The sequence below is a fragment of the Sinocyclocheilus rhinocerous genome, unplaced genomic scaffold (assembly GCF_001515625.1).
Source record: "Sinocyclocheilus rhinocerous isolate Xijiao unplaced genomic scaffold, SAMN03320098_v1.1 scaffold1566, whole genome shotgun sequence".
NCBI lineage: Eukaryota > Metazoa > Chordata > Actinopteri > Cypriniformes > Cyprinidae > Sinocyclocheilus > Sinocyclocheilus rhinocerous.
In genome coordinates, this window is record NW_015657516.1 from 225,821 (window position 1) to 250,907 (window position 25,087).

The window sequence follows — 25,087 nt, forward strand, 5'->3', positions numbered from 1 at the left end:
AATATTAAAACTATTTTTTGAAGGTGTAAAAAAAGTTAAAAAAAAAAAAAAATAATAATAATAATAATCTATTAAAAAAACAATATGAACCAACAGTGTTAACATAGAATTTGTTAGTATATTTAATAATATAGTAAATATTACAATAAAATAAATTTGTTGTGCTCAAACTCTTAAAATACTTCATCAGCCTGAAATATCTTTAAAAGTATTAAAAAAACACAAACAAACTATAAAATCTATAAAATAAATACTTAAAAGTCTAGGCAACTGATAAATATATTATTTACATAAAATAATTTTTTTTTTTTTTTTGCTCAAAATGTTCCAATATATTTCTTAAATATTTGTTCTTAAATATTTAATAAGCATGGAATTGTCCTTTGAAACTGTAAAGTGTAAAAACTAATCTATAAAATAAACCCTGTAATGTGTATCATTTTTGAATGCATTTACATGCAACTCATATATTCACAAATGTGATATGATAAAATGGTATCAGGATAAAATATTGCATTTGCTTAAAATTTTTCAGTGTAAAAAAAAGTCTATAAAATAAAACCCGTTGTGTATCATTTTTTGAATTAATTTACATGAAATTCATATATTCATAAATGTGATATGATAATGATACCAGGATAAAATATTACATCTGCTTAAAATTCCTTAGTGTAAATAAAAAATTTAAATAAAACAAAATATCCAGAATTATGACAACTTAAAAAGTAATCATTCTTTTATATTTATAAATTAATATTTTATTACTATAAATGAATTTATTACATTTATATTTATTTCCAATGCTAATTCAAGTGTTTTTAGCATGTAAACTACAGCACTACAGCAGTATTTATAACATACATGTAGTTCAGTACAAGTCAAGACTGAATCAAATCCTGCCTGACGTCAGTCATATTCTGTCAGCAGCGGTCGTGTGGTTCTGGATGAGCGAGCGCTGTTTCCTGCGACTGAAGTCAGAAATCTCTAGCGGCGGCCTGAGCGCAGCAGGCGGTCCGGGGTCGCACCACTGGATCAAGGCCTGCAGGACGGCGGGGGGCCGATCCATTAGCAGCACCGTGAGCCAGAACCGCCACACTGTATCCAACACAAGCAGTGGCCTGCAGCCGAGAGAAATGTGAGAACACGACCACTGATGTGAACGTAAACGCTGATTCCTGTCATACAATTCTGAACAGAATCCGGCAGAATCAGTGTTTCAAGCAGTGCTTCAACTGACTGAACCAACACAACATTACGGCCTTTGCACTCTGTGACATGTTCGAGTTTGAATTAATTCTGCTCCATTAGTTTATCATTTCAGAAATGTAACGAAGACACTGTTGTTCACAGACTTTGAGAGACGCACAATAAAGGTGTTACACGCTAAACGTACAGCCTTGAGACGTCCTTTCACGGCTGCCAAAAACCATTCTGCCGCAGAGTACTTGAGCAAAGGTTATTCAAACCACCCACAGTGTGCGACGTGTAAAGTTTGCTCTCAGAACAAGAGGAAACGGCTGAAAGACACAAGAGTGTTTTAGACCGGAGGATGGGAAAAAAGGGACGCGAGCCAAACAAACTGAGAGAACAAACTATCACCATTATTAGGAGCAAAGCCAGACTCTTTGCAAATCTGTGCAGACCTGAAAAACTTGAGCTTATATCACTGACTATAACATTCAAGCAGTGAAAAAGAACAGAACTGAGAAAAACGATTACTGGATGAGGTTTTTAAAGTATAAAATAGAAATAAAGATCAATTTGGGTGTAATATTTTTTTTTATGTGTTTAAAAGAAGTTTATTTGATCGAAAAGCAAATTAAAAACAGCAATATTGTGAAATATTACAATTTAAAGTAACCTTTTTCTTTGTTAAAATGCCATTTATTCATCTGATCAAAACTGAATTTTCAGCATCATTACCGTCAGTGTCACATGATCCTTCAGAAATCATTCTAATATGCTAATTTCCTGCTCAAAAAATATATTATTATCATTATGAATATTTAAAACAGTTGTGATGCTTCATATGTTTGTGGAAATCAAAAGTTCAAAATAGAAAGTTCGAAAGGACAGTACTTATTTTAAACAGACATAAATGTCTTTTTTTGTCCGTTTTTATCAATTTATTGCACCCTTGCTAAATAAAATTATTAATTTCTTTAAAAACTACTGCAATGACAGTAATATAAACAACTATAACAATAAGAAATTATGTATTCACACCAAAATTTAAAGTATGTTCTAACTAAAAGCATGATTACTTGTAAACAACCGTTTGAAATTACATATATACATTAGACTATTAATTATTATAATTAATAACAGTAAATTATATTCAATAATTGTAATTTAAATTAGTGCTGGGCAATGATTAATCGCGATTAATCGCATCCAAAATAAAAGTTTTTGTGTACATAATATTTGGGCATGTACTGTGTATATTTATTATGTATATACAAATACACACACATGCATGTATATATTTCAGAAAATGTTATGTTTATATATTAAATATATTTATATATAATATAAATTATGAATATAAATATATACATATTTTTAAATATATAGTGTATGTGTGTGTCTTTATATATACATAATAAATACACACAGTACACGCACAAATATTATATAAACAAAAACTTTTATTTTGGATGCGATTAATCGCGATTAATCGTTGCCCAGCAGTAATTTAAATATAAATAATCCAGTTTTAATAATATTAAATAACAACAATAAAAGAAAAAAATTACTGAATAACAAATTTTCAGAATAAAAAATAATTTTTACATTTGATCAAATTTATCAAAAGCATATTAGTAAATTCCAAGAATATATTGCGTAAAAATCCACCATTTCAAAGTCTTGTTTAAAACAAGATTTGCAAGATTCTAAAGATGTTCTCAAATCCATCATTTTTAAAGCACTTCCGCTCAAAGCATCACTTCACCATGAACAATAAATGTCAAGAGTTTCCAGTCTTCAGAAATCCGCTGATGTGTCACTGTCTAGTCACCAAGAAGACCCACCGACTAATCGCTTTTGCGCATCCCTAATAGATACGAATGCTGTCCTGACTAACGGATCACGCTGGGATAATCATCTTCTCGATTAGAAAACAAACACCTCTGACCACCAGACCAGAACATGGGCGTCTCATCAGAGGAGACCAGGAGTTTTCTAACAGGTTTTGGGTTTGGATGGCGAGGATTATTACTGTTTATCATGCAAGGGATGTTCTGTGTCGCGCTTTCTCTCGACTTCCCCTATCTCTCTCTCTCTCTCTCTCCCCAAAGCAATGATGATAAGTTCCTGGCACATGCATCAGCTTCCTTATTTGAAGCGCACACTTCCTGTCTCTGAAAAGCCGGGCGAGCGCTTCTGATCTTCTCCAAAGCGTTCATAATTGATTCTTTAAGGGATAAGCTGCTCAGGATCATTTCATATTCCCAAACCCTCTTCGTTTTCATTGAAAAACCAAGAGTTTTGAGGGCCAGCGGCCACTGAAGTCATTATTTATGGCTTTAAATGGATTCCTTAGATCGAATTTGTCTTAGAATCGCCCGCTTTTTGGCATAATTAAAAATGTCAGCGAGTTGTAAGTAACGCAGGAGGGATCTGGCAACATTTAAAAAGGCGAGCGAAGACCGGGTTTATCTCTTTCCCACTGGGGAAAACCATCTTGGAAAAATCAGTCTGGACCATATGGATCGTATCAAGGCCTGATACAGGTGGCATCTGGCGTCAGCATATGTACACTTTATTATGTTTGTTGGTGTGCCAGAAATACGTGAACCATCAGCCTACGAACCACCTCCTACTACAAGCGTGATGGACGGCCTGAAGAAAAGACTGAAATATCTGAATGTAATGCGATGAAATGACAAGCTCATTTAATGCCGCTTCAACTGACTTCTGCCCTTCAAAACTCACTTGACACTTCATTTTGTTTAATTCCTGAATGAGTTGGTTTTCATCATTATATAATTTGAAGTAATAATTCAAGGACTGACTCGTAATGACAGTCACTTGATTTAATTAGTGTTTTAACAAATCAGTTAAAAAAATAAATGACTAATTTATAAAAGACAGCCACTTGATTTGCTCCTGAATGAACCAGTGTGTTTGAACAAATCATTTGAGTGATCGACTGAATGTCTCACTCATATTGAACCAATAAATCATTTTAAATGAATAATCCAATGACTAACACAAAGACAGTCACCAACTTTGTTCCTGAATGAATTGGTGTTTAAACAAATCGGATGAACAGATGATTCAATGACTCATTCATTTGATTACGTTTTGAATGAATCGGTGTTCCTGAACTAATTGTTTGAGTGAATGAGTCATTTACTCATAATTAAATAAATTACTTGATTCATTCCAGAAAGAACAAATCGAACAAACTGAACAAATCAGTTAAATGGATGATTCAATGACTTATTCATAAAGACAGTAAATTGAATAGTTTTTGAATAAATCAGCATTTCTGAACATTCTGAGTGAATGAGTCACTTACTCGAAGATAATCACTTGATTCATTCCAGAAAGAAACTGTTTTTGAACGAACCAGTTTAATAGTTTATTTAATGACTCACTCATAACAGATATTCATTTTATTCCTGAAAAAGTTAGTAAATGATTCATTGGCTCACTCAAAGGCAGTCACTTGATTTATAACAAAATAAATCATTGTGTTTTTAAATTTCTGAATAAATCTGTTGCTGAACATATCATTTGAATAAATACTTCAACAACTTAACTCGTTCCTGAAAAAAGTGTTTTTGATCAAAGCTGAATGTCTTTGAGTCAGTTGAATTAATCAGTCACTTTATTTGTCATTAAATAAAACACTTTTTGAACTATTTAAGTGGATAAATCAAATGACTCACTTATAAATAGAGTAAACTGTTGTCAGTTAATGATGCAACCTACGGAAAGAGCCATGAAAGATGCAGAATTATTTCATCATGATTCAAAGTATTTTAATTGTTTTCAACCAATTACTGAGTCATAGTACTTTTAGACCGATTCTTTAAAAACAACCATTTTACAACAATTTTTTAATTCATGAATCAAGCTGTATATTTGTTTTAATATGAAAAACAGAAAAACGTTTTCTATATAGACCCTTTTTCAATCGTACTAATTTGCATTCTTGTGACATTCAATTCAGATTGCAATCCCACTAATTGAGTAAAACATAATATACAATTCAGTGGTGGTACTTCACGCGTCAACAAATCTCAATCTATTAAAAGCAATTACAAAAAGTCAATCAAGCTTGTCATGACAGAACTGCATAGGCTGCAGAGAACACCTGAAATCACACAGGATACATAAGTCAATATCCCATGAACCTTTGAGTTGACAATTTAACTTGGTTAAGCTGCATCTATTAAGTGATCATCACACATAATTAGATGCTAATAAAATGTTTTGCATCCTATTGATCTCCAATGCCTTCATAGAGAAATATCGAATCTGCTCTACTTGTTACTTAGTGGCTGCGTCTTGTTTTGAGAGATTGATTCGCTATTAAGAAAGAATGGTTTTTCTCAGTAGTCTCAATGGTTTTTCTAAAACTGTAAATGGAGAAGTTTCCAACTTCTCAGATGTTCCTCCTCAGGATAAAACTGTTCAGATTTACAAAGACACCAAAGTCTCCATCAGAAGTTAAAAATCTCAGTAGGAACTCATTTCTCAATTCCTCATCCAAGCTGCTCTCCACATTTATTTAATTGTAAGTTTCTAAAAGACTTTAACATCTGATACTAAAGCGAAACAACTGAACTTCTTTTCTTGGCATATTGTCACAGAGGTCACTCCCGACTTAGACCTCACCGAGGACCCATATGTAAAACATTAGACCCTCTCATCCCCTAACGACCCTGTTCCTCATTAGCCCTGCATTTATAATTCACCAGCCGGGATCTAATTGATCACTACAGTAATAGAGAATTGATTGATCTGGCCTGGAAAGGGGTTGTGGGAATCATAACGCCGAGGTCTCCGATGAGCCCTGAATGAGAATGAAGACACCGGAGGGGTTTAAAGACACAGAACGCCACGGAGAACTTCAAGAGCTTGTGAACTTCAGCTAATGCGCTTAGCGGGCCTAAAGCGTGCAAATGTTTCTGGTGCATTCTGGATACAATTTCAAGCAGTTAGACAGCCAGACACAATCTGAAGCCCATGTGGCAGCAGGTGTCTAGCCAATAGATTTCAATGATTCATGCCCCATTATCAATGTTCCTGGAGTCCTGTGGAGACAGACATTGAGGAATGGATTGGCTGGCTCGATAACAGCAACCTCAGGTGGTAAGTATGAGTGGGCGGGGCTACAAACTGTGAGGGGAGGGCTTAACCAATCAGATGTGTCAAAGTGGCTGGATGAGCAGTCGTAAATGTAAAAAAACAAAAAATTCAAGTAACATTTGAGAACGAAATTAGTTGCCATCCAGGGGTGCGTTTCCCAAAAGCAACTATGGTCGCAAGTTCCGTCGTTACCAATAGAGTTCAATAGAACTAACGACCATAGTTAGCTAACAATGGTTTTGGGAAACGCACCTCAGCACAGCTCTGTATTATACTATCTATTTCCAGTCATGTGATTTCCTACACCAATCAGATTCTAAAACTGATCTTATAACGTACGTATTTTCTGCGATTTTCAAGCAAACCACCGATCGGTTTCAAAACCTTATACATTCTTACAGCAACATTCTAAGATGGCAGACCAGAAATGTTGATAAAATTTATAAAAAGTTTGGTCTAAAATCAACTATTTTGATTATTTTGGTGTATGATTAGGGGAATCACATTAATTTTGACAACAACTTAATTTCGACAAGAAATATTAAGCTACGAAATTTAAAAACCAAAACTTAAATGAAAATGAAGTGTTGCGTATGCGTAATCATAAGCATTTAAAAAATACAAACAAAATGATTAAAACTAAAATTAAAAATAGCTAATTCAAAATTATTACTATGACAGTATCTAAATATTAAAATACCACTGCTCACTAGGTTTTGAAATGGACCTGATGTCTTCCTATTGGAATAATTAAGTTTCACTTCAAGCTAAACGTACGGTACAAATGAACAAATGATTCACTATAGAAATGGATCTTAATTACAGGCCTCTGTTGTAACATTCAAACATATTGAGTGGTAATAGCCTCAGCGGCTCTAATACATCTGAGCTGTTTGCCAATATACATTCATTAATTATAACTGCATATAATTTCGTTCTGATTGAATCTGCTTTGCCGAAGGAGATCGTTATCATAAAAACACAAATAAGCCGCAGACTGGCCATTGATATCCATCCTCACCTGCTCAAATCTGTAGTTTAACCATGTTTGATGAGTAAAAGCGTGTGTGAGTGTGTTAGCAGCAGGTTATGGGCTCGATGAGCAGCAGGGGTTATGTCAGCACAACATGCACAATCACTACCTGACCTCTTGGCAGAGAATCTAGCGTTACCATTTCCCTCTGACATAGTGAAGATGAAATATCACCTCCCATCAACCACCGCATACACATGAGAGAAAGAGAGATGCTGCATGATTCTGTCAAATTATAGTTGGATTATAAAAAAAAATAAACATGCCCACAAAGCAATGTGCTTTACATGATTTTTTATATTTTTTAAATATATACATTTAAAAAAAAGACCATCAAAAGTAACAAAAACATTCACAAAATATTAGATTAAATAATACAAAATAAATATTTATTTTTATTAAGCATGCTATTTGTTTAAAAAAGGGTATATACTGCACGCTATGCCATAAAATGCAGTTTTATTTCCTTTCAGATTTCTTAAAGCAGACAAACAGACTAAAAGTTGCATTTATTGCACGCAATAAACAGGAATAACTCATGTGCATCTTTTTTATAACCCTTACGGGATTATTTAGTGGATCAGGAAGTCTAAGAATCTGCCGGATGATGATGAAAATACATTGTACATGAGTGTGGCTCTGAAAATACGATGGAATAGGCGACTATGCAAAGCAGGGAATCTTTTCACTCGGTCGCGCATAAAAATGCAAATTTAGGCCAGTCTCAAATGCTGTTTATTGGGAAGTGAAAGTAATCGGCTTTGCCTTAAACTCACAAAGGGCCTCCAATTTCCCATCCTACGTTTCTATTTGCGAGGGAGAGTAATCACACTCTGAGAGAGAAGAAAAAAAACAACTTCCTTAAACTTCGAATTACAAAAGAAGAGTTAATATGGTCAGAGCTGCTTCGTATTTTTTTGTGATACCGGTAACAGAACAATCGAGTCCATTCACATCAAAGTGCTTCGAGAGAGGGAGAGACAAAAGAAAAATCAAAGGTCTGAAGAAAGACAGGCCGGTTTGATCGAACGGGAACACACACATACGCGTGAAGTGCTGAGCCCTGTTGAATTGTCCATCAAACACATCTCGTATTCATAAGACCCGCATACATCAGTCGGAATGCAACATCTGAAGAGGCGAGAGGAAGCAGAGTCTAAAAACAGTCTCTCTATCTAAATTAATCTAAACATCACAGGAACTGAATCGATTTTTTAAGAATTCTAAAGAAAATAGTGACTTTGCATGTCAAAAAGACCCCACAACGATGCTAGGGTGGGATGTTGCTATGTTGCTGAATGGTTGCTAAGGTGTTTTGAGTGTTTTAACACATTGTATACGTTCGCTAGGGTGTTCAGTTGCTAGTGTGTTTTAGATGATACTATGCTGCCAGGGGGTTGCTAGGGTGTTGTGTGTTTCAACTAGTGCTGTCAATCAATTAAAAAAATTAATCACAATTAATCGTGATTATTCCCACCTAACATTAATGTTTTTAAATATACCTTTATATTGCAATAATTTCACATTGAATCTTCAAATTAATGTAGAAACAACAAATACAGTATATTTTTAATATTTATTTAATTGCATCTTTTTTTATGACTGAAGGCAAGTATCACTGATGCCAATACTACTGATGTTCTCTTTTTTCCTAGTATTTAAACATTGACTATATGTAATGTTGACTACTAACATTACAGTGTAATTGAGAGCTATCAATTTTAACATTTATTAGACTTTAAAAAATAACTAATTTTTAAGTGAGCTTAAAACAATCTTCACACAAACCCATTATAATAAATGTCACATTTAGCTGTGCCCTTTTGCAAATAGGAAATGTACAGAAATTGAATAAAGTTTTCAAATACTAGGCTAAATTCTAAATTAAATTTGGTGAATCCTTAAAATTACAAAAGTTAATGATTTCCTCTTTTTTTTCTTTGATTAACAGACATCACAGCAACTGGGTTATTCGGTTATTTGGCTGCTATTACTGTAAGAGCTGCCGCTGCTGAAGGTCATGTGGATCTGACACCCACGCTTGTAGTTTCACTCGCGCATAAATATGAAATGATACAGGCTACAGTGTGCGCTGCCGTATTTGTGTGTGCAATTGAAGAGCATGCTATGAGCACAGTATAATTTGTTTTTACTGACATATGGCCTGACATCTCATCTGACCGCAGTTCACTGTTGTTCTACTGAAGCTGCCTCGTCACCTGTACCGTTTCTGCGCTTGTTTGACTAGCGCCTGTTGCTGAGGTGAAGTGGAGTACGCATCTTAAAAGTCTCCCATTTGCTGTGGTCGTAATTCGTAAAGACATTCTGCGTCTAAATAAACACAATTCTTGTCAAGAAAAAAAAGAGAAGCAGCAGTTGTGAGTGGTGCCCCTGTGTTAACGGCATTAAATATTTTTAACGGCGTTAAACTGAAAAAAAATTGTCGCCTGCCTTAACGCGCTAATTTTGACAGCACTAGTTTTAACATATGTACTATAATACGCTATACTATGATATACTATGGAGGACTAAAACTGGTAGCGCTTGACTTGTCAAACACAGCTAAATATGAGATTTTACCATACAGAAGACATACTAAAGGTGTCGAGGAGCAGAAAAGACCTCAGTGAATCTACATGACCTAATAGTAAACACTGAATTCATGAACACCAAGGTGTAATTCTCTAAAGGGACCGGCACAACATGTCACCTTTACAGCAACACCCACATGAAGCTCTCATATTGGGCTGAATATCAAAAAATGAGATCTGTTGTGTGTACGAGCAGTAGTGAAATCTCTGGTTTAAAGCCATAACGCCGTGAGCCGATACACCCACTCACTCATTCACACAGCCTCCTTTCCAAAAAAATGATACGAAAAAAGGAGGGTACACACACTTCACTCACAGTGGGAGGAAATTAAAAACAGAAATGCTAATTTCCAGCCTAGACTCGTAATGCAAATTTTCTCGTTATTTTTTCTGAGCAACAACAACATGCAATACACTCATTACCAGAAAGCAAACTAACCTGTGATGTGACAATTAAAAAAGAAAACATAATTTGACACAATGTTAATATAATGCACAGGGCTGTCACTTTTCCATGTTGTGCAATTAATTATATAAAAAAGCAATTAATCATGCCTCTGATTCATACTTAAGCCGTGTACAATATATTGACCTTTGTTAATGTCACTTAACATTTTCTAGTCAGCCACAACAATGTTGTTAAGTCTTCATTTGGCAGCTTCTCTCAGCACAGATTGATATACGTAATTCATTTGAGTAAATAACTGGAATATTAAGTCATTAATTTGATTTTAAAAATGGACAGCCCTTGTAATGCATTAAAAGCATGTTTTCTCATTAAAAATAACACAATCTTGCAGCGGTCTGTAAAATCCAAAGAAATCAAGGCTTTTTCAGAAACCCACAACATGAGGTTAAAATGCCCACAAGAGACGTTTTAGTGGTGCATTAGAAATCGCTAGAGTAACATTGAAAAACTGCTGGAATTTCTTTTGCCTGTTAATCTAGGATAAAGTTAATGTGTAGCAAAAATACTAAATTTTTTGCTAGGGTGGATATATCCTAGTCAATGAAATGTGTCCTCCTGGGGGACTTGAGCATTAAGTAAAGTTTGCTTTCATGGTAACTAGTTTGAAGAAATTTTCCGCTGACGTTCTGCAGGGAATTCTCTCCTCTGGCAGTTCAAACTCTTTATCACAGGAGCAGTGGACTGAGGCATCGGGATGAGACGGATGGATTTATGCGTACAATCATCAACAAACGCTTGAACTCAGACTGAACTCGGGACTGTTTTTAGGTCGCAGTGTTCTTTTGCTAAAGGAACACTAAACGACCCTTCTGGTGTTGTGTGGCTTGTTATAATGAGAGTGTAATTAAAGTACACTGGCCATGTTATCCACAAAGGTGCAACATCTACCAAGAGATGCATGACTTGACTGTTTTCAACAGATGCAAAACAAAAACCCAATCTTGGAGACAGAAAGCAGCTAAATAATAACAATAGAGTGGCTTAATAATAATAATAAAAATAGAACAGCGATAAAACGAACAGATCCCGGAACGAATGACAGACAGGATGAACAAACTAACGACAGATGGTCAGATTGAACAACATACACACAGAATGAACTAATAAAATAAAAAACAACAGACAGAATGCTAGATGGAACAATAGAACAAACAATAGCTAGAACGAATGAACATTAGAACAAACAAAGGATAGAAAGACAAAAACATCAGAATACTAGAACAAGCGACATAGCGGTGAAATGAACGATAGATGGAACGAATTTGGCAAAACGAATGAATGAACAAAAGAGTACTAGAACAAACGAATGATAGCTAAAATGAGTACTAGAATGAATGAACGATGGTTAGAATGAATGACAGCTAGAATGAGAGCTAAAACAAATTCTCAAAAGCTAGAACAAATGACCAATACATAGAAAAGCAGACAACGGTAGAAAAACATAGAAAGAAAGATGATCAAACAGCAGATAACTAGAATGCTAGATAGAACAAATAGCTAGAACGAACGACTGATAGCTACAATGAGTGCTAGAACAAACAACCACAAGAACACACAACAATCGATGGACAGCACTAGAAAGAACAACACTAAAAGACAGAAAAACATAGCAGATAGCTAGAACGCTAGCTAAAATTAATGACCAATACCTAGCACAAACAACTAATAGCTTGAACACACAACTGATCTATAGAACAACAAAAACATGGAAAGAACAAACTAAAATGGCAGCTTTCTATCTATCGATAATGACCGACCAACCAACCAATCGATAGACAGAAAAACAATGCTAGAAAGAAAGATAGAACAAACAGTAGATAGCGAGAATGAGATCCAGAACAAACAACCGTTAGCTAGAACAATCAATCGATAGCTAGAATGAGAACTAGAATGAACGATAGCTAAAATGACCAAGAGCTTCAAAGAATGACAGCTAGAATGAGAGCTAAAATTAACAATCAATAGCTAAAACGATTGATAGCTAGAATGAGAGCTAGAATGAATAGCTGATGCTAAAATGAACTGCTGATAGCCAGAATGAGAGCTAGAACGAACAGTCAATCTGATAGCTAGAATGAGAGCTAGAATGAACAGCCAATGCTAGAATGAACTAGAACGAACATGCCGATAGCCAGAATGAGAGCTAGAGCGAATAGCTGATGCTAAAATGAACTGCTGATAGCCAGAATGAGAGCTAGAACGAACAGTCAATGCTAGAACGAACAGCCGATAGCCAGAATGAGAGCTAGAGCCAACAGCCAATGCTAAAATGAACTGCTGATAGCCAGAATGAGAGCTAGAACGAACAGTCAATGCTAGAACGAACAGCCGATAGCCAGAATGAGAGCTAGAGCCAACAGCCAATGCTAAAATGAACTAGAACGAAGAGCAGATGGTAGAATGAGCTAGAACAAACAGCCAATAGTTAGAATAAGAGCTAGAACAAATGACTGATCTAAAGAATAAAAACAATAGAAATATAGAAACTTAGAGCAAACGACAGACAGAGAGAATAATAGATAGACACAGCAAGCCTCACACGTGTCATGTAAAGGTGGTTTAGTTGCTTCATTGCTCATGTGTGTCTCATCATACAGTGTTATTGCTCTCTGCTGAGCTGTTCAACATCAGCACAAACACACACTCACATCAGCACAATGCCCCTCGTACACGTGTGTGCTCCACCACAGGGATCTCACAGCAGCTGGGGCTTATGGGTCCACCAGGACACTGAAGGAACGGCACGGATGCTTGCTTACATCTCAGCATATGCTTTTAAAACTGGGGTTTATATGCATGACAATCAGCTGATTATCCAAGAGCATGAGGTCAGCAAATTAGGTTTAGGTTCCTATAATGACCTCAAAGTTTTCAGACAGTGCCCACCATTGAAAAAGAGCACTTTAAGGGAAGTGTTTTTAATCAGAAAATATTTAAATACATTGAAAAAAGCAGTTATTTTACTTCAAAGGATGTGTCTACAAGGAAAAATCCACCAAAAAAATCTCTAGTGTCTAAACCGTGAGATTTTTGCTTGGAATGAAAATAAGTTTCTCAAAGCATTCAATTATGAATGAATGTAAAAAGCTGAGTTGGCAAATTTCAGATGTCGAGAGACAAAATAAAATCGAACACAAACTCAGACTTGTACTGGAAGTAGTTTTAAATCATTCGTAATATCGTTCAGATCTTCTGCAGCACTTAAAAATGTCAGTGTTCATCTCTCGTAAGAGTAACACTAATTAATCGCCTCTTATCAATAATCAATACGGTCCTCTCACACAGCTCTTTAAACTGATCAATGGAGACAGCACACCTTAAAAAGCCTTTCCATCTGAGTCATTCACGTTAACCAGGACGATAATGTCTTAAATCTTAAATTAAACTAGCGATCTCAATGCTTGAGCATTAATTAAAATTACTAATTACATAAGTTCCATTAGCTAAGTGTCAATCAAAAGTTACTGCAATTTTGCCAAATACACTCAAAATGTAACCAACTGTACATGTTTGGAAACAAACATTTGTGCTTTTCAAAAAAGTAATACAGCATCTATATGGAAAAAAACCTTTCCTTCTACAGATGCCATCAATCAGATATAGCAAGATGACGAATAAACCCATTCCAGAATCCTTATCCGTGGATCACCAGGGGAATAAAGGAATCTTTTAAGTGAGGCCTCTTCACGGTATTATCAGAGGATCAGATCGATACGACCCCATGGGTAAAAATAATCTCTTACTATCTCACTAGGCAGCAATGCTCGCTTCAGTATAACTGTATGAACTCAACGCATGCCCAAAAGATGACCTCGCTCAGGAACGTTGACAGTAAAGTCTCTGGTGCACCTATGAATTACATTTGAAGACCTTTTGAAAAAAACCCAAATACAAGTACCTAAAAAACACATAAACCCAATTTCCCCATCATTCCAGTCTCCACCAATCAGATTCCGTCCTTCTGCACCTGAAACAAAGTTTGCATTCATGCTCACCACTGAGAAGTCTTCGGGGCTGCATTCGACTCCTCTGAAGTAGCAGGACAGCAGCATTTCCTTAATGTCGTGGCCTGTTCGATCGTAGAACTCGCGCATGTTGAAGGGACGGGGCTTGAAGGTAGAGAAGTCCGCCTTATCCTTCAGGGTCATCATAACGCTCTCCTCTACCAAGTGTGTATCCCGGATCTCATACCTGATAAGATAAGATGTTTTCAATCAGGAAAGCATGTTGAGTCCAGCACATTGAATGGCAATCTCTTTAGGAAAAAAACACCATTTTATTACCGTGGTAAAGCCATCATGGACAATGGACATGCACCCATGATTTCCTGATTACCCTCAACAGTCACGATTAAAGGCTAAATAAATGAAAAAGTCAAAGCTGCTGACAGACTTTTTCTTAAAAACGTACAGAACTGACAGAACGTGATGTGAATCACAAATAATATTCAAATTTTCCCTCTAATGCAACATATCTTAAAGTTAACAAATACACAAGCTTTATTTATATATATAAAGTAAGCAGCTAAATTAGGCTGTTAAATGATTTCATGTCATTGTGGGTTACTGGCAAAGTACTTTAGTGCTTGACAATGAATATGCATCAATAATTTAAATAATGCAAATATGAAGACGTTCAGCAAATGACTATATAAATAGCCAAATATTAATTAAGAACTCATTTTAAATCTTGATAATATTATAACATTCTATACAATGGTAGTGTTTTAAGTAACTGACAGCACTAAAAATCACCTAATAACTTAACATCAAATCGTTAAATCGTAACAAGAATGTTTGTTAATTCGAAGAGCACTACAAATGTCATAAGAAACAACTGTACACTGATATGTCACTTCACAGTAGAGGGCTGCATTGGGATTGTGATCCCTTGGATTGATTATACCTTTACAAAACTTAACATCTAGCACAGTTTTCTCATAGGTAGAATGCTAAATATTTCAATACAAGCATTTTGGTTAAATGCAATTAATGCAATATTTCAAACCTTTAACCCACGGGGGAAAATCAACCCACAGCAACAGTTTAAAAGTAGCCTAATTCCGTGGGGAAAAGGCGGACTTGACTACCTGCATCCACACGAGCTGCAGAGTTTGACTTCACTGATCATGGGTCGAGAGTAAGGAGAGATTACTAACAAGACCATGGTGGAGGATTTGCTGCTCAACAGATCCCGAGCTCATTGACATATATATTTGTAACACAGTTTGTAGTTCGGGAAGAAGGAGGCGGGAACCAGCCAACATTTAAACATAATTTACTGAAAATAGCGCGACAGCCCCTCACGGACAACTGCCGTGCACAAACAGAACCAAAACACAAAATAAAGTCCAGGCCTGGTCCGCTCTCGTCTTGCACTGTCGTCACTCCTCCTTTTATCCTTCCGGAGCTCCTCCGTGGGACTTTAGACCGGTGAGTGGCGCAGGTGTCGTGCATTATCACTTACTCCACCGGCCTCGCTCCTTTCCCACGGCTCTCGGCCCCGCCCCACTCGTCACAATATTATCTTGTAAAATATACTTCCTTTAAACAGAGTACACACAATCGTAAAATCGAAAGTGAACAGCGAGCGCTCATTCTAAAGCGTTTTCAATACCCCACCATATTGATATCTATCGGATGCACGAAAATTATATACAACATTAGAATGTTTGCGAGAGCGTACACAAAAATCACGGGAGCGGGCGGTAATGGTCAGGAATTAAGCGGGAGCGGGATTAAGAAAACAGTTTCACGCAGGGCTCTACTTCACAGTAAGTAGACAAAGAAACTTACCAAAAGACTATATGAAGATTGGCTCAAAACAGGTGGCTCCAGTGTTTTCAAATTAACCTCAGGAGTTGCTTGGCAGCTCATGTATAATAAAGTGCATGTACCAGACACAACCGTTATTTAACAGTCATAAAAGCAAATACAAAAACGTGCCAAATCACAAACTCCGGTGCAATGACAGAAGAAATGTTTTTTACCCGAGTTGTGAATGAGTTTGTAGTCTCAACCGAATGTGATGAGATGGATAGACTGTTTGCCGCAAAGCAATCGCAAGAAAACGCTTTATTTTGAACAAGATTCACAAACAAATAACTTTGAATCTTCTCGGCCTGTACTCTAAAACAAGCAAACAAACCACCACATTACATACAACAAACGCCACGAGTGGTATAGTCTGGTTCACAAACAAATAACTATGATCCTGTTCTTTTAATGCCATTTCCTCCACCTTATCTAACACACCTGATTCAAATCATCAGATCGTGTGAACGGAGCTGTGTTCCGTTCGTAATTTGGTTATATTAGAGGTTGATCACAGTTTAGCAAATATTATGACCATTTAAAATAATTAATTATAACTCCTTAATATAAATTAACTTGTGTATTATTTATTTACAGAAGTACTAAAAACGTCCTACTGAAGTTTCTTCTGCGTTCCGTTTCACTGATTCACAAAGATTTTGAAAAACGAAAGGATGCTGCACTTGTGCGGCCACAACAACATGAACGAATCACTCTCTGAGGCAACCAATGTTTCCCTTTTATTCTTTATTTAATAACCCTAATGCTAAAATTCAAGGATGGAGGAGGAAAATACTCTAAATCTTCAATAAAACAACAGCAAAACACTACTGCCAGATCCCACGAGGCTTTACTACAGCCATGACTTTCAGCAATTAACCTTGCAATTAAGACAGCTTGTCAGGCTTCCTTATCGGCATGACCGCACCGTCACACTAAAATCCACTGGCTGATACGAAGATAGACCTGGGGTTTGATATGATGAGATACAAATCTCATACTGAAAATTACTCTTTCAGGTAACTGACATGTAATATTACTTACAAGATTGGAAAAAGTCATATTTTGACTAATATTTATATATTGTATAATATTACACAATTAGCGAAACTTGTTTATTTGTAGTCTCTGAAACATGTAAGAAACATGATATGGTGTTTTAGAGAGCAAACAGGTGTGAATACGTCCGTTTAAAAGAACTGGTTTCATTTCCGTCAGACCATCCGCGTCCTTCTGTTCTGCTCTTTCCTCGAACCTCTCGCCGCACAGACGAGCTGTCAGGCAGGTTTCCTCTCGCTGCTGTAGCACAAAGTAAAAGATTAATGGAGGTGGTGAGACAGAAGGACAGACGGGCTCGAGAGAGACAGCAAAACGAAGGCATGACAGCACACACAGAGAGCGCTGTCCCTGTCTCACTCCCAGCCCATTATCCTCTTAGTCTGCGCCGCTGTCAGTTCAGGAAAGTTCTGAGTCCACATTGACCACGACAAGAGCACTTGACGGGCTCCCATTGTAAGCCTGCCCTACTCACAGTCCTCCCTATATATACACACTATAATATACATACGTATACACCATGTGTGTATATATATATATATATTGTTTACATTATATATGTATGTGCACTGTGTATATTTGAAGAGTTTGGTTCCAAAACGCGATAAACTCCAGTTTTAAAAAATGTTAGTTCCCGCCAAAATCAGTATTGTATTTGATCAGTATTGAAAAGTACATTTTTAATTTTACGCAAAATGCAATATCCGCCGTGTTATTCTGTCATGTTTTCTCCCTATCTTTCCAAACCGCAACAAATGCCTTTATTGACGAGATGCGCATGACAATCGCATGCGATTTATCATGCATCCCTAAAAAAAATTAATAATTTTGACGGCATTGATGAACCTGTGGTTGTTTCTGCCGTGGGGAAGAAGCGTAAGCTATTAATAAGATTAGTATTGACCAAGTTCAGAGGCTGTCATATGTGGATCAACTTACTTTGTTGTGTATTTTCAACAGTTTCCATATGAAAAATAACTTTTATATTAATTCAATGGATTTATTGCATTTTGGGGGAAAACTAATCAGTTTTTATTATAAATCTTTGAAAATCAAAATCTGGATTTGAATTTTTAATGTTATTATAACCTAAAGATGCTATGTGAAAGTTTGAAACAGAAAATAGTGGTTTTCATCTTGCCACTTTCTTGGTAAAGAAAACACATTTTTACTCAAATTAATCAAAATGGATTTATAGCGTTTTGGAACCAAACTCTTCATTTATTATGTATATATAAATACACACACATAGTATATATTTTTAAAATATTTACGTTTATACATTTATATATATATAAGAATATGAATATATAAATGTATATATATATATATACACATTTATATATTCATATTCTTATATTTTATATTATATATAAATATATTTAATATCTAAACTTAAAATTTTTCTTAAATATATACATGCATGTGTTTGTATTTATATATACACATAATAAATATACACAGTATACACACATTATGTAAACAAAAACGTATTTTCAATGTGATTAACCGCGATTAATCATTTGACTGCACTAATATTTTTATTATATATACCTGAGAATCTATAAAAGAGCAAAATTGTATGATTGGTTTAAAATGTGACATTTCCGCAGTGCTAAACTGATGTTGAGTATGATAATCTGAGGTAGTTGACATATCTCATCTTCAGTGTCGATTAAACTGGCTAATCTCTACAACAAATATTCTCATGCAGAGCTGCTGGCAGCCTGAATTAAACACACTGCAGACTGGAACATCTTGAAGTACAAACACTAATATTGCCATCTGATCCAACATAGCTCTATTATTGCCTCGATTTCTTACATTTATCTCTATAAAAACTAACATGACATTAGAAAACACATTCAGATGTTTACCTTGTCTTTTCTTCTCATCATAGCATTACAGTTTCACATGTACACGCATGACGCTATCAGTTGTGTTTATTGTAGGGGAGGGGCGTCACATGACAGGAGAACTTCCTGTTTGAGGCCCCTCACTGTTAATCATCACAAGTCAGAAAAATAATGTCAATTAGCTGTGGAATTCATCCAGCTTGAAGTAGATCTCATTAGCTGGAATTTCATAAGTGGTTTGTTAATCTTCTCCTTCAGACTAAATCATTTTAATTCAAATCTGACAGCCATATTTTAAATCAACGTGAAACTTCACATGCCATTTCACTTCACAACTACTGCAACTACAGTTTAACAAAACAAAAAGGGGCTAGGCTTGATTTTATTCATAAATCGAAAAAGGAGTCCTACGTGACATCATCTGAAAAGGAAAGTCATTTAATTTTGATGAAGACATTACAAAGATAAACTTTTTTTTTTTTCTTTAAAATAACGGATTAAATACTTATTGTTATAAGACCAGAAACATATATTAACCAAGTAAATAGTCAATTGTGATGTTGACTATAATTATACTAATACTACTTTGCATCTTGATATTGCTGTTTAATTTTGATATCATTACGAAGACAAACATTTTAATTTTTTTAAGTAACATTTAAACACCTTTTTTTCTTTAAAATAACAGATGAAACATTCCACAACAGGACCTTGAACATATATTGTAAATAGTAAATAGTCAATTTTGCCTACATTAGTAGCACTATTTTGACTTATATCTTGATATTTCAGTTTAACTTTGACAGCTTTCATTTTTTCTTCAAATCAACATTTAAAATAATGTGTTTATTTCTTTCTAGACCAAATATTAGGTAATTGGTCAATTTTGTTTGTGACTATTAATAATACAGTTTTGACTTAAATCTTGATATTCATTTCATTTTTAATAATTAAAGATAAGACTTTTTTCTTTCATGTTTAAAATTGTTTTTTCTTTAAATAAGAGATGAAACATTCACAATAAGACTAGAAATATGTATTATTAAAGTAGATATTAGATTTTGACTATATTAATATTATTATTTTTTCTAAGAAAAAAAAAGGTAAGAAAGATGAAGAAAAAAAGTAGATAAAACATTTACCATAAGACCAGAAACATATTAATTTAACCAAGTAAATGGCCATTTTTAAAATAATGTTTTGTCTTTAAAATATGAGAATAAACACAACAAGACCAGAAACATGCACTGTATAAACCAAGTAAATAGTCAGTTATGACTATTTCCATCATGCTATTTTGACTTAAGTCTGGCTATTTCTGTTTAATTGTAATGAACGATTACAAAAACCTTTTTTTTCTCTTTAAAATAACAGATAAAACACTCACAATAAGACCAAGTAAATAGTTAATTTAGATTTTGTCTTGATGTAAAAGCCAAAACCGTGACAACCGTGACCAGCTCACAATAGTTTCTCGTCCTCTCACTGATCTCAGAAAAAGTGGCAAACGGCCAGAACCAAATTGAAAAAGCTCCAACTGTTCCTCGGACATGATCCTGTAAGGATTTCCTCACAAGTACTCCCAGAAACACTGTTAGCACCTCACAAAACCAGGAGGATTTATGTGATAACAGGTGGTCTGCTTCGGTTAAGGTTCATATCACTATTATTTGTGGCAATATCCTTTCTTTGCCCATCCGGCGAGCGTGGGAGTGACCACTGATTACCGGAGAACCTGCTAGCCTCATGTTTTATATCTCGCTTTGCTAATAATAGCCACACAGAAGAACGACAGCTCTGTGAGGCTAACCACAGCGCAAGGTTAACTCAATTTAAGACCACCGGCTTCACCATCTCACCTTCGACGGGTGGGTATTTTCCGACTCTAAGTAAGCCCACATCGAGATCTGGCACGGATCTGCGATCCGTGATTTATTCACCTTTAGAGAATATTGAATTTCGACCGGCGGCCTGTTACAACTCTCTTATTAAATGCCTGCTGGGAGCAGTTTGCTTAGCTCTTGTACGAGCGAGGCCTACCTGTGAGCGTGAGTGGAGCGCTATTTCTCTCTGTTAGACTGAGAATATGATTATTTACAAAGCGGGGTGACAAAGTGAGTTCAAAGCAAGACTATTTGCGTCAACATTGATAGCGTAGGATTTAGATACTGCTTGATTAGATGGTCTTAAAGTGATCCAGAGTTTATTTCTTTATTTTCCAGTCAACTAATGAAAGGGTTCATGCTTCACTGTACTGTTATTCGAACATTATGGGACACTGGAGGATTATTGATATTCATATACCTAAACTTTGCAAATTTTAAAGCGAGATTTGGACAAAAGATGTTTAGCCTAAATTCAAAGCGGGAACCTTCATAAAAAGTAAAATAAAAATATTGTTACAGTAGTCCATATGACTTTTGCACTATATTTCAAGCCGTACAATTAGCAATGTACCCAAATATATGTCGCTAACCTCTGAAAATTAATGATTCAGCACATTCAAACATGCTCTAACACAAAGCACATGAGAATTGCTCAATTTTATGTCACTGATGCAACACATTGAAATAAGTCACTTTTGAATGTGCAAAAGTGAACATTTGAGAGATGGAGCAAATATTGTTTAGCAATAATTTCAGTCTGTTCAAAGATATCATACTTTTACGATATTTTATGAAACTTTTATGGTGCTTTTTGTGATATTTATGAAGCTTGGGGAAAAATATTGGTGGAAAAATAAATCATTTTTGTCCATGCAAATCCAAATTTATGCTACTGTTTTTTGGCCCATACAGTTTAAGTCAATGGTTCCAATGTTTTTTGGACCCCATTGACTTTCAATATAACTTCAATGTTTTTTCATTTTGTGTTTTACAGAAGAAAGGAGGTCAAACAAGTTTTCCAAATAATGTTTAACAACAACAATTTCAGTCACAATATCACAATAAATCATTGTGAACTTTTTAATTTTACGGAAACGGACCAGATTGAACATTAGAAGCAAGGAAGTCATAGAGGTTTACATCAACATTGGTTGAATAAATGATGCCAGAATGTTCATTTTGGGGTGAATTATTTTTCATCAGCAGTTGTTCACCAAATCTTGCAGTTTTCACCAACCTGATTTCATGACGAAAACGTACCTGTGGGAATTTGTTCGCAAGATGCGAAATACGTAGCGCCATGTACGTTTCGTGACATATTCGATGTGAAATGTCCACTGAGTGGCACTAAAAGAGTGTTCGGTTTTTCCCCCGGAACAGATGAACGTACGTTTTATGTGACGTTGGTTTTGTATGTCACCGCAGTTCTGACTTGAAATGTCCATTGAGTGGCGCTACAACTCTAATGATCCATGATGTTTTAAAATACCGTGCCATCTGCACTTCACCTAAACCTACGCGATAGTATAAACAAAAGCTAATGTGACGTAAAAACGCAAATTGCAAGAATACCGTTTTAGCTTGTTTTACGATCTTGGTTTCCGATCTCTCAGCTCTTCCAATGTGAGTCATGTTTTTCACGGGATTCGTACCCAAGGATTTCACATCCTAAGTCCAATTCCATGCCGGCTAAGCTACCGAGCAAGCTTGTTACGTCCAGAAAGCAAAACATATGGAGCTGTAATCATAACGGTGTACAAAAACAATTACAAGTGCTTGCTGTTTTACCACCTCTAGTCTTAATTTCTGTTGGAAACTACAGTGATATGCACTTATTGGTACGTATTACGCGTCTTGCAAAAAAGTTCCCACAGGTGCGTTTTCGTCATGAGATCAGGTAGATTTTCAGAGAGGAACATCTAAAATACACAGCTGCCAACATCAACTACTTTAAAAGTAGATAGTTCACCCAAAAATTAAAAATGGTCATCATTTACTCATGACTAATGTTGTTTCAAATCCCTCTGAATAAAACCGTAAAGTTTGGTGTATGTAAGTGCTGCTCAAGTTTTTGAGAAAATGCTTTTAAAATATGTATAGTAATTGATATCTGCAGATGCAAAGGGATAGTCTTAAAGGGGTCATATGATGCGATTTCATTTTTTCCTTTCTCTTTAGAGTGTTACAAGCTCTTGGTGCATAAAGAAGATCAGTAAAGTTGCAAAGACTAAAGTCTCAAATCCAAAGAGATATTCTTTATAAAAGTTAAGAGTTAGCCACACCTACCTAAAACGGCTCGTTCGAACACGCCCCCACATACCTACCTCACTATGTGGGAAGATTTGCATAAAGCCCCCAAAGTTTTTTTTACTTTAAACCGCATAAACACATTTCATTACACCAAATACACAAAATAATGTTCTTTTTAGCAGCATCATATGACCCCTTTAAAAAAACACTTACATTTGTATTTTAGAAGAAAATCTCAAAATTGACTACTGAAAAAAACAATGGTTTTGTCTGCAGTGTCTTGCCTTTGTCACATGGTTCTTCAAGGCCCCTGCACCTTCTCCTGCTCTTAGGAGTCTCTAACTTCATTCAGACTCACATTTTAATGATGCCAACAGGAAGCAGATGCCGCCAGGAACTCCACCAACTGAGTTAGGATGTTTCTGTATCTACTCCCTCGGTGGTTGCTCTGTGTGTATGTGTGTGCAAAGTTTTAATATTGCCCTGCCAGAACTCCCTAAAGTAATCAGCGTGAAGCTCGGTAAGTGGGGTTGGGAAAGGCGCAATTGGATTATGGGCCATAAGCACTTTAATTTTCCAAAGATGGTATAACAAACGACAGAGCATCTTCCTCATCGCTCTCTCAGCGCAGAAAAAATGTTGGTTTTCCTTAAACAGACTTCTCAGATTACAGGAGAGGTGACGCGGCTTGATTAAACGTCACGCCACAACAAATGCACCGCTATTGCGCATTAACTCTGAGAATGAACCGTTTGGGAAGTCTCAAAAGTCTTCCAAGGGATTTAAAGTAAGCAGAGTGGGGTCCCTCACAATGTTGTTATTCTGGAAGCAAACAACTTGTTTTAAATAAAGCAGAGAAAGGATTTCTCCCATTATGCAGTTTGGCTGTGCATTAAAGCGGTAAACACATGAAGCGCATTTAAACACTGTATATTAAAGCACAATCTGAGCAAACAAATGTACATAATTAGGATCTGCATTTACATAAAAGCCATTTTGAAACCTGAATTTCCATGGAGTTCCTGGCTGATTTATGCTTATGATTTTTCCCCCCCAAACAGGAAAAGTCAATGTGGTCCAGTGTTGCTGTTGGACCCTATTGACTTTCACTGATATTCTTCAAAATATCTTCTTTTGTTTCGTATTAGAAAATCAGTCACAAACAGGTTACAAACTACACGAGGATGCTAAATGATGACCTAAGCTTAATTTTGAGGTAAACCATCCATTTAAATACTGTTTTGGTGCTGGTCTAGCTGGTGGACCAACTACATCTGGTTTAACCAGGTTAGAAGCTCAAGTTAGTGGTTTAGCTAGATAAAATTCTGTTTGGAAGCCAGCACACCATCATACTGAAGACTAGGTTTCATGCAATTTAAAGGGATAGTTCACCCAAAAATGAAAAAAAAAAAAAAAACTGACGCGGACACTCTAGTCAAGCTAGTGTTAATATGTTTCAGAAGCGGCTCTTAGCGCTGCTTCGCTAAAGATACATGCCTACGTCTCCTTCAATTAAAAATAATGGCTAGTGCGGTGACTGCGATATATACATAAACATACCAACATTCGTCGCCATAACTTATTGCGAGAGGAAAAAAATGTTTTAGTCGCATAACATCAGTTAATGGAACCGCCGTCATTTTACAATAGCTTTTTTTTTATCGACATTTATAATATATTGCAAAAGTTTGCGCAAATCTGTAATGGAAAAGCAGCTACTGACATTCATCAAAATATCTTCTTTTGTGCTTCACAGTAGAAAGTCAGTCAAACATGTCTAGATTAACATGAGTAAATGATGACCAAAAG

At 35.7% G+C, this 25,087-nt stretch overlaps 1 protein-coding gene across 2 annotated transcripts in view; it reads right to left on the bottom strand.

The window, feature by feature from the left end:
* The window catches only part of LOC107721241 (acid-sensing ion channel 1), a 181,439-nt gene that overhangs the window by 147,045 nt on the left and 9,307 nt on the right, over positions 1 to 25,087 (bottom strand). For both annotated transcript variants that reach the window (XM_016529169.1, XM_016529170.1), the window contains exon 2: positions 14,413 to 14,608. In XM_016529169.1, coding sequence (XP_016384655.1) covers positions 14,413 to 14,608 — 196 coding nt within the window. The remainder of the gene's footprint in view (positions 1 to 14,412; positions 14,609 to 25,087) is intronic.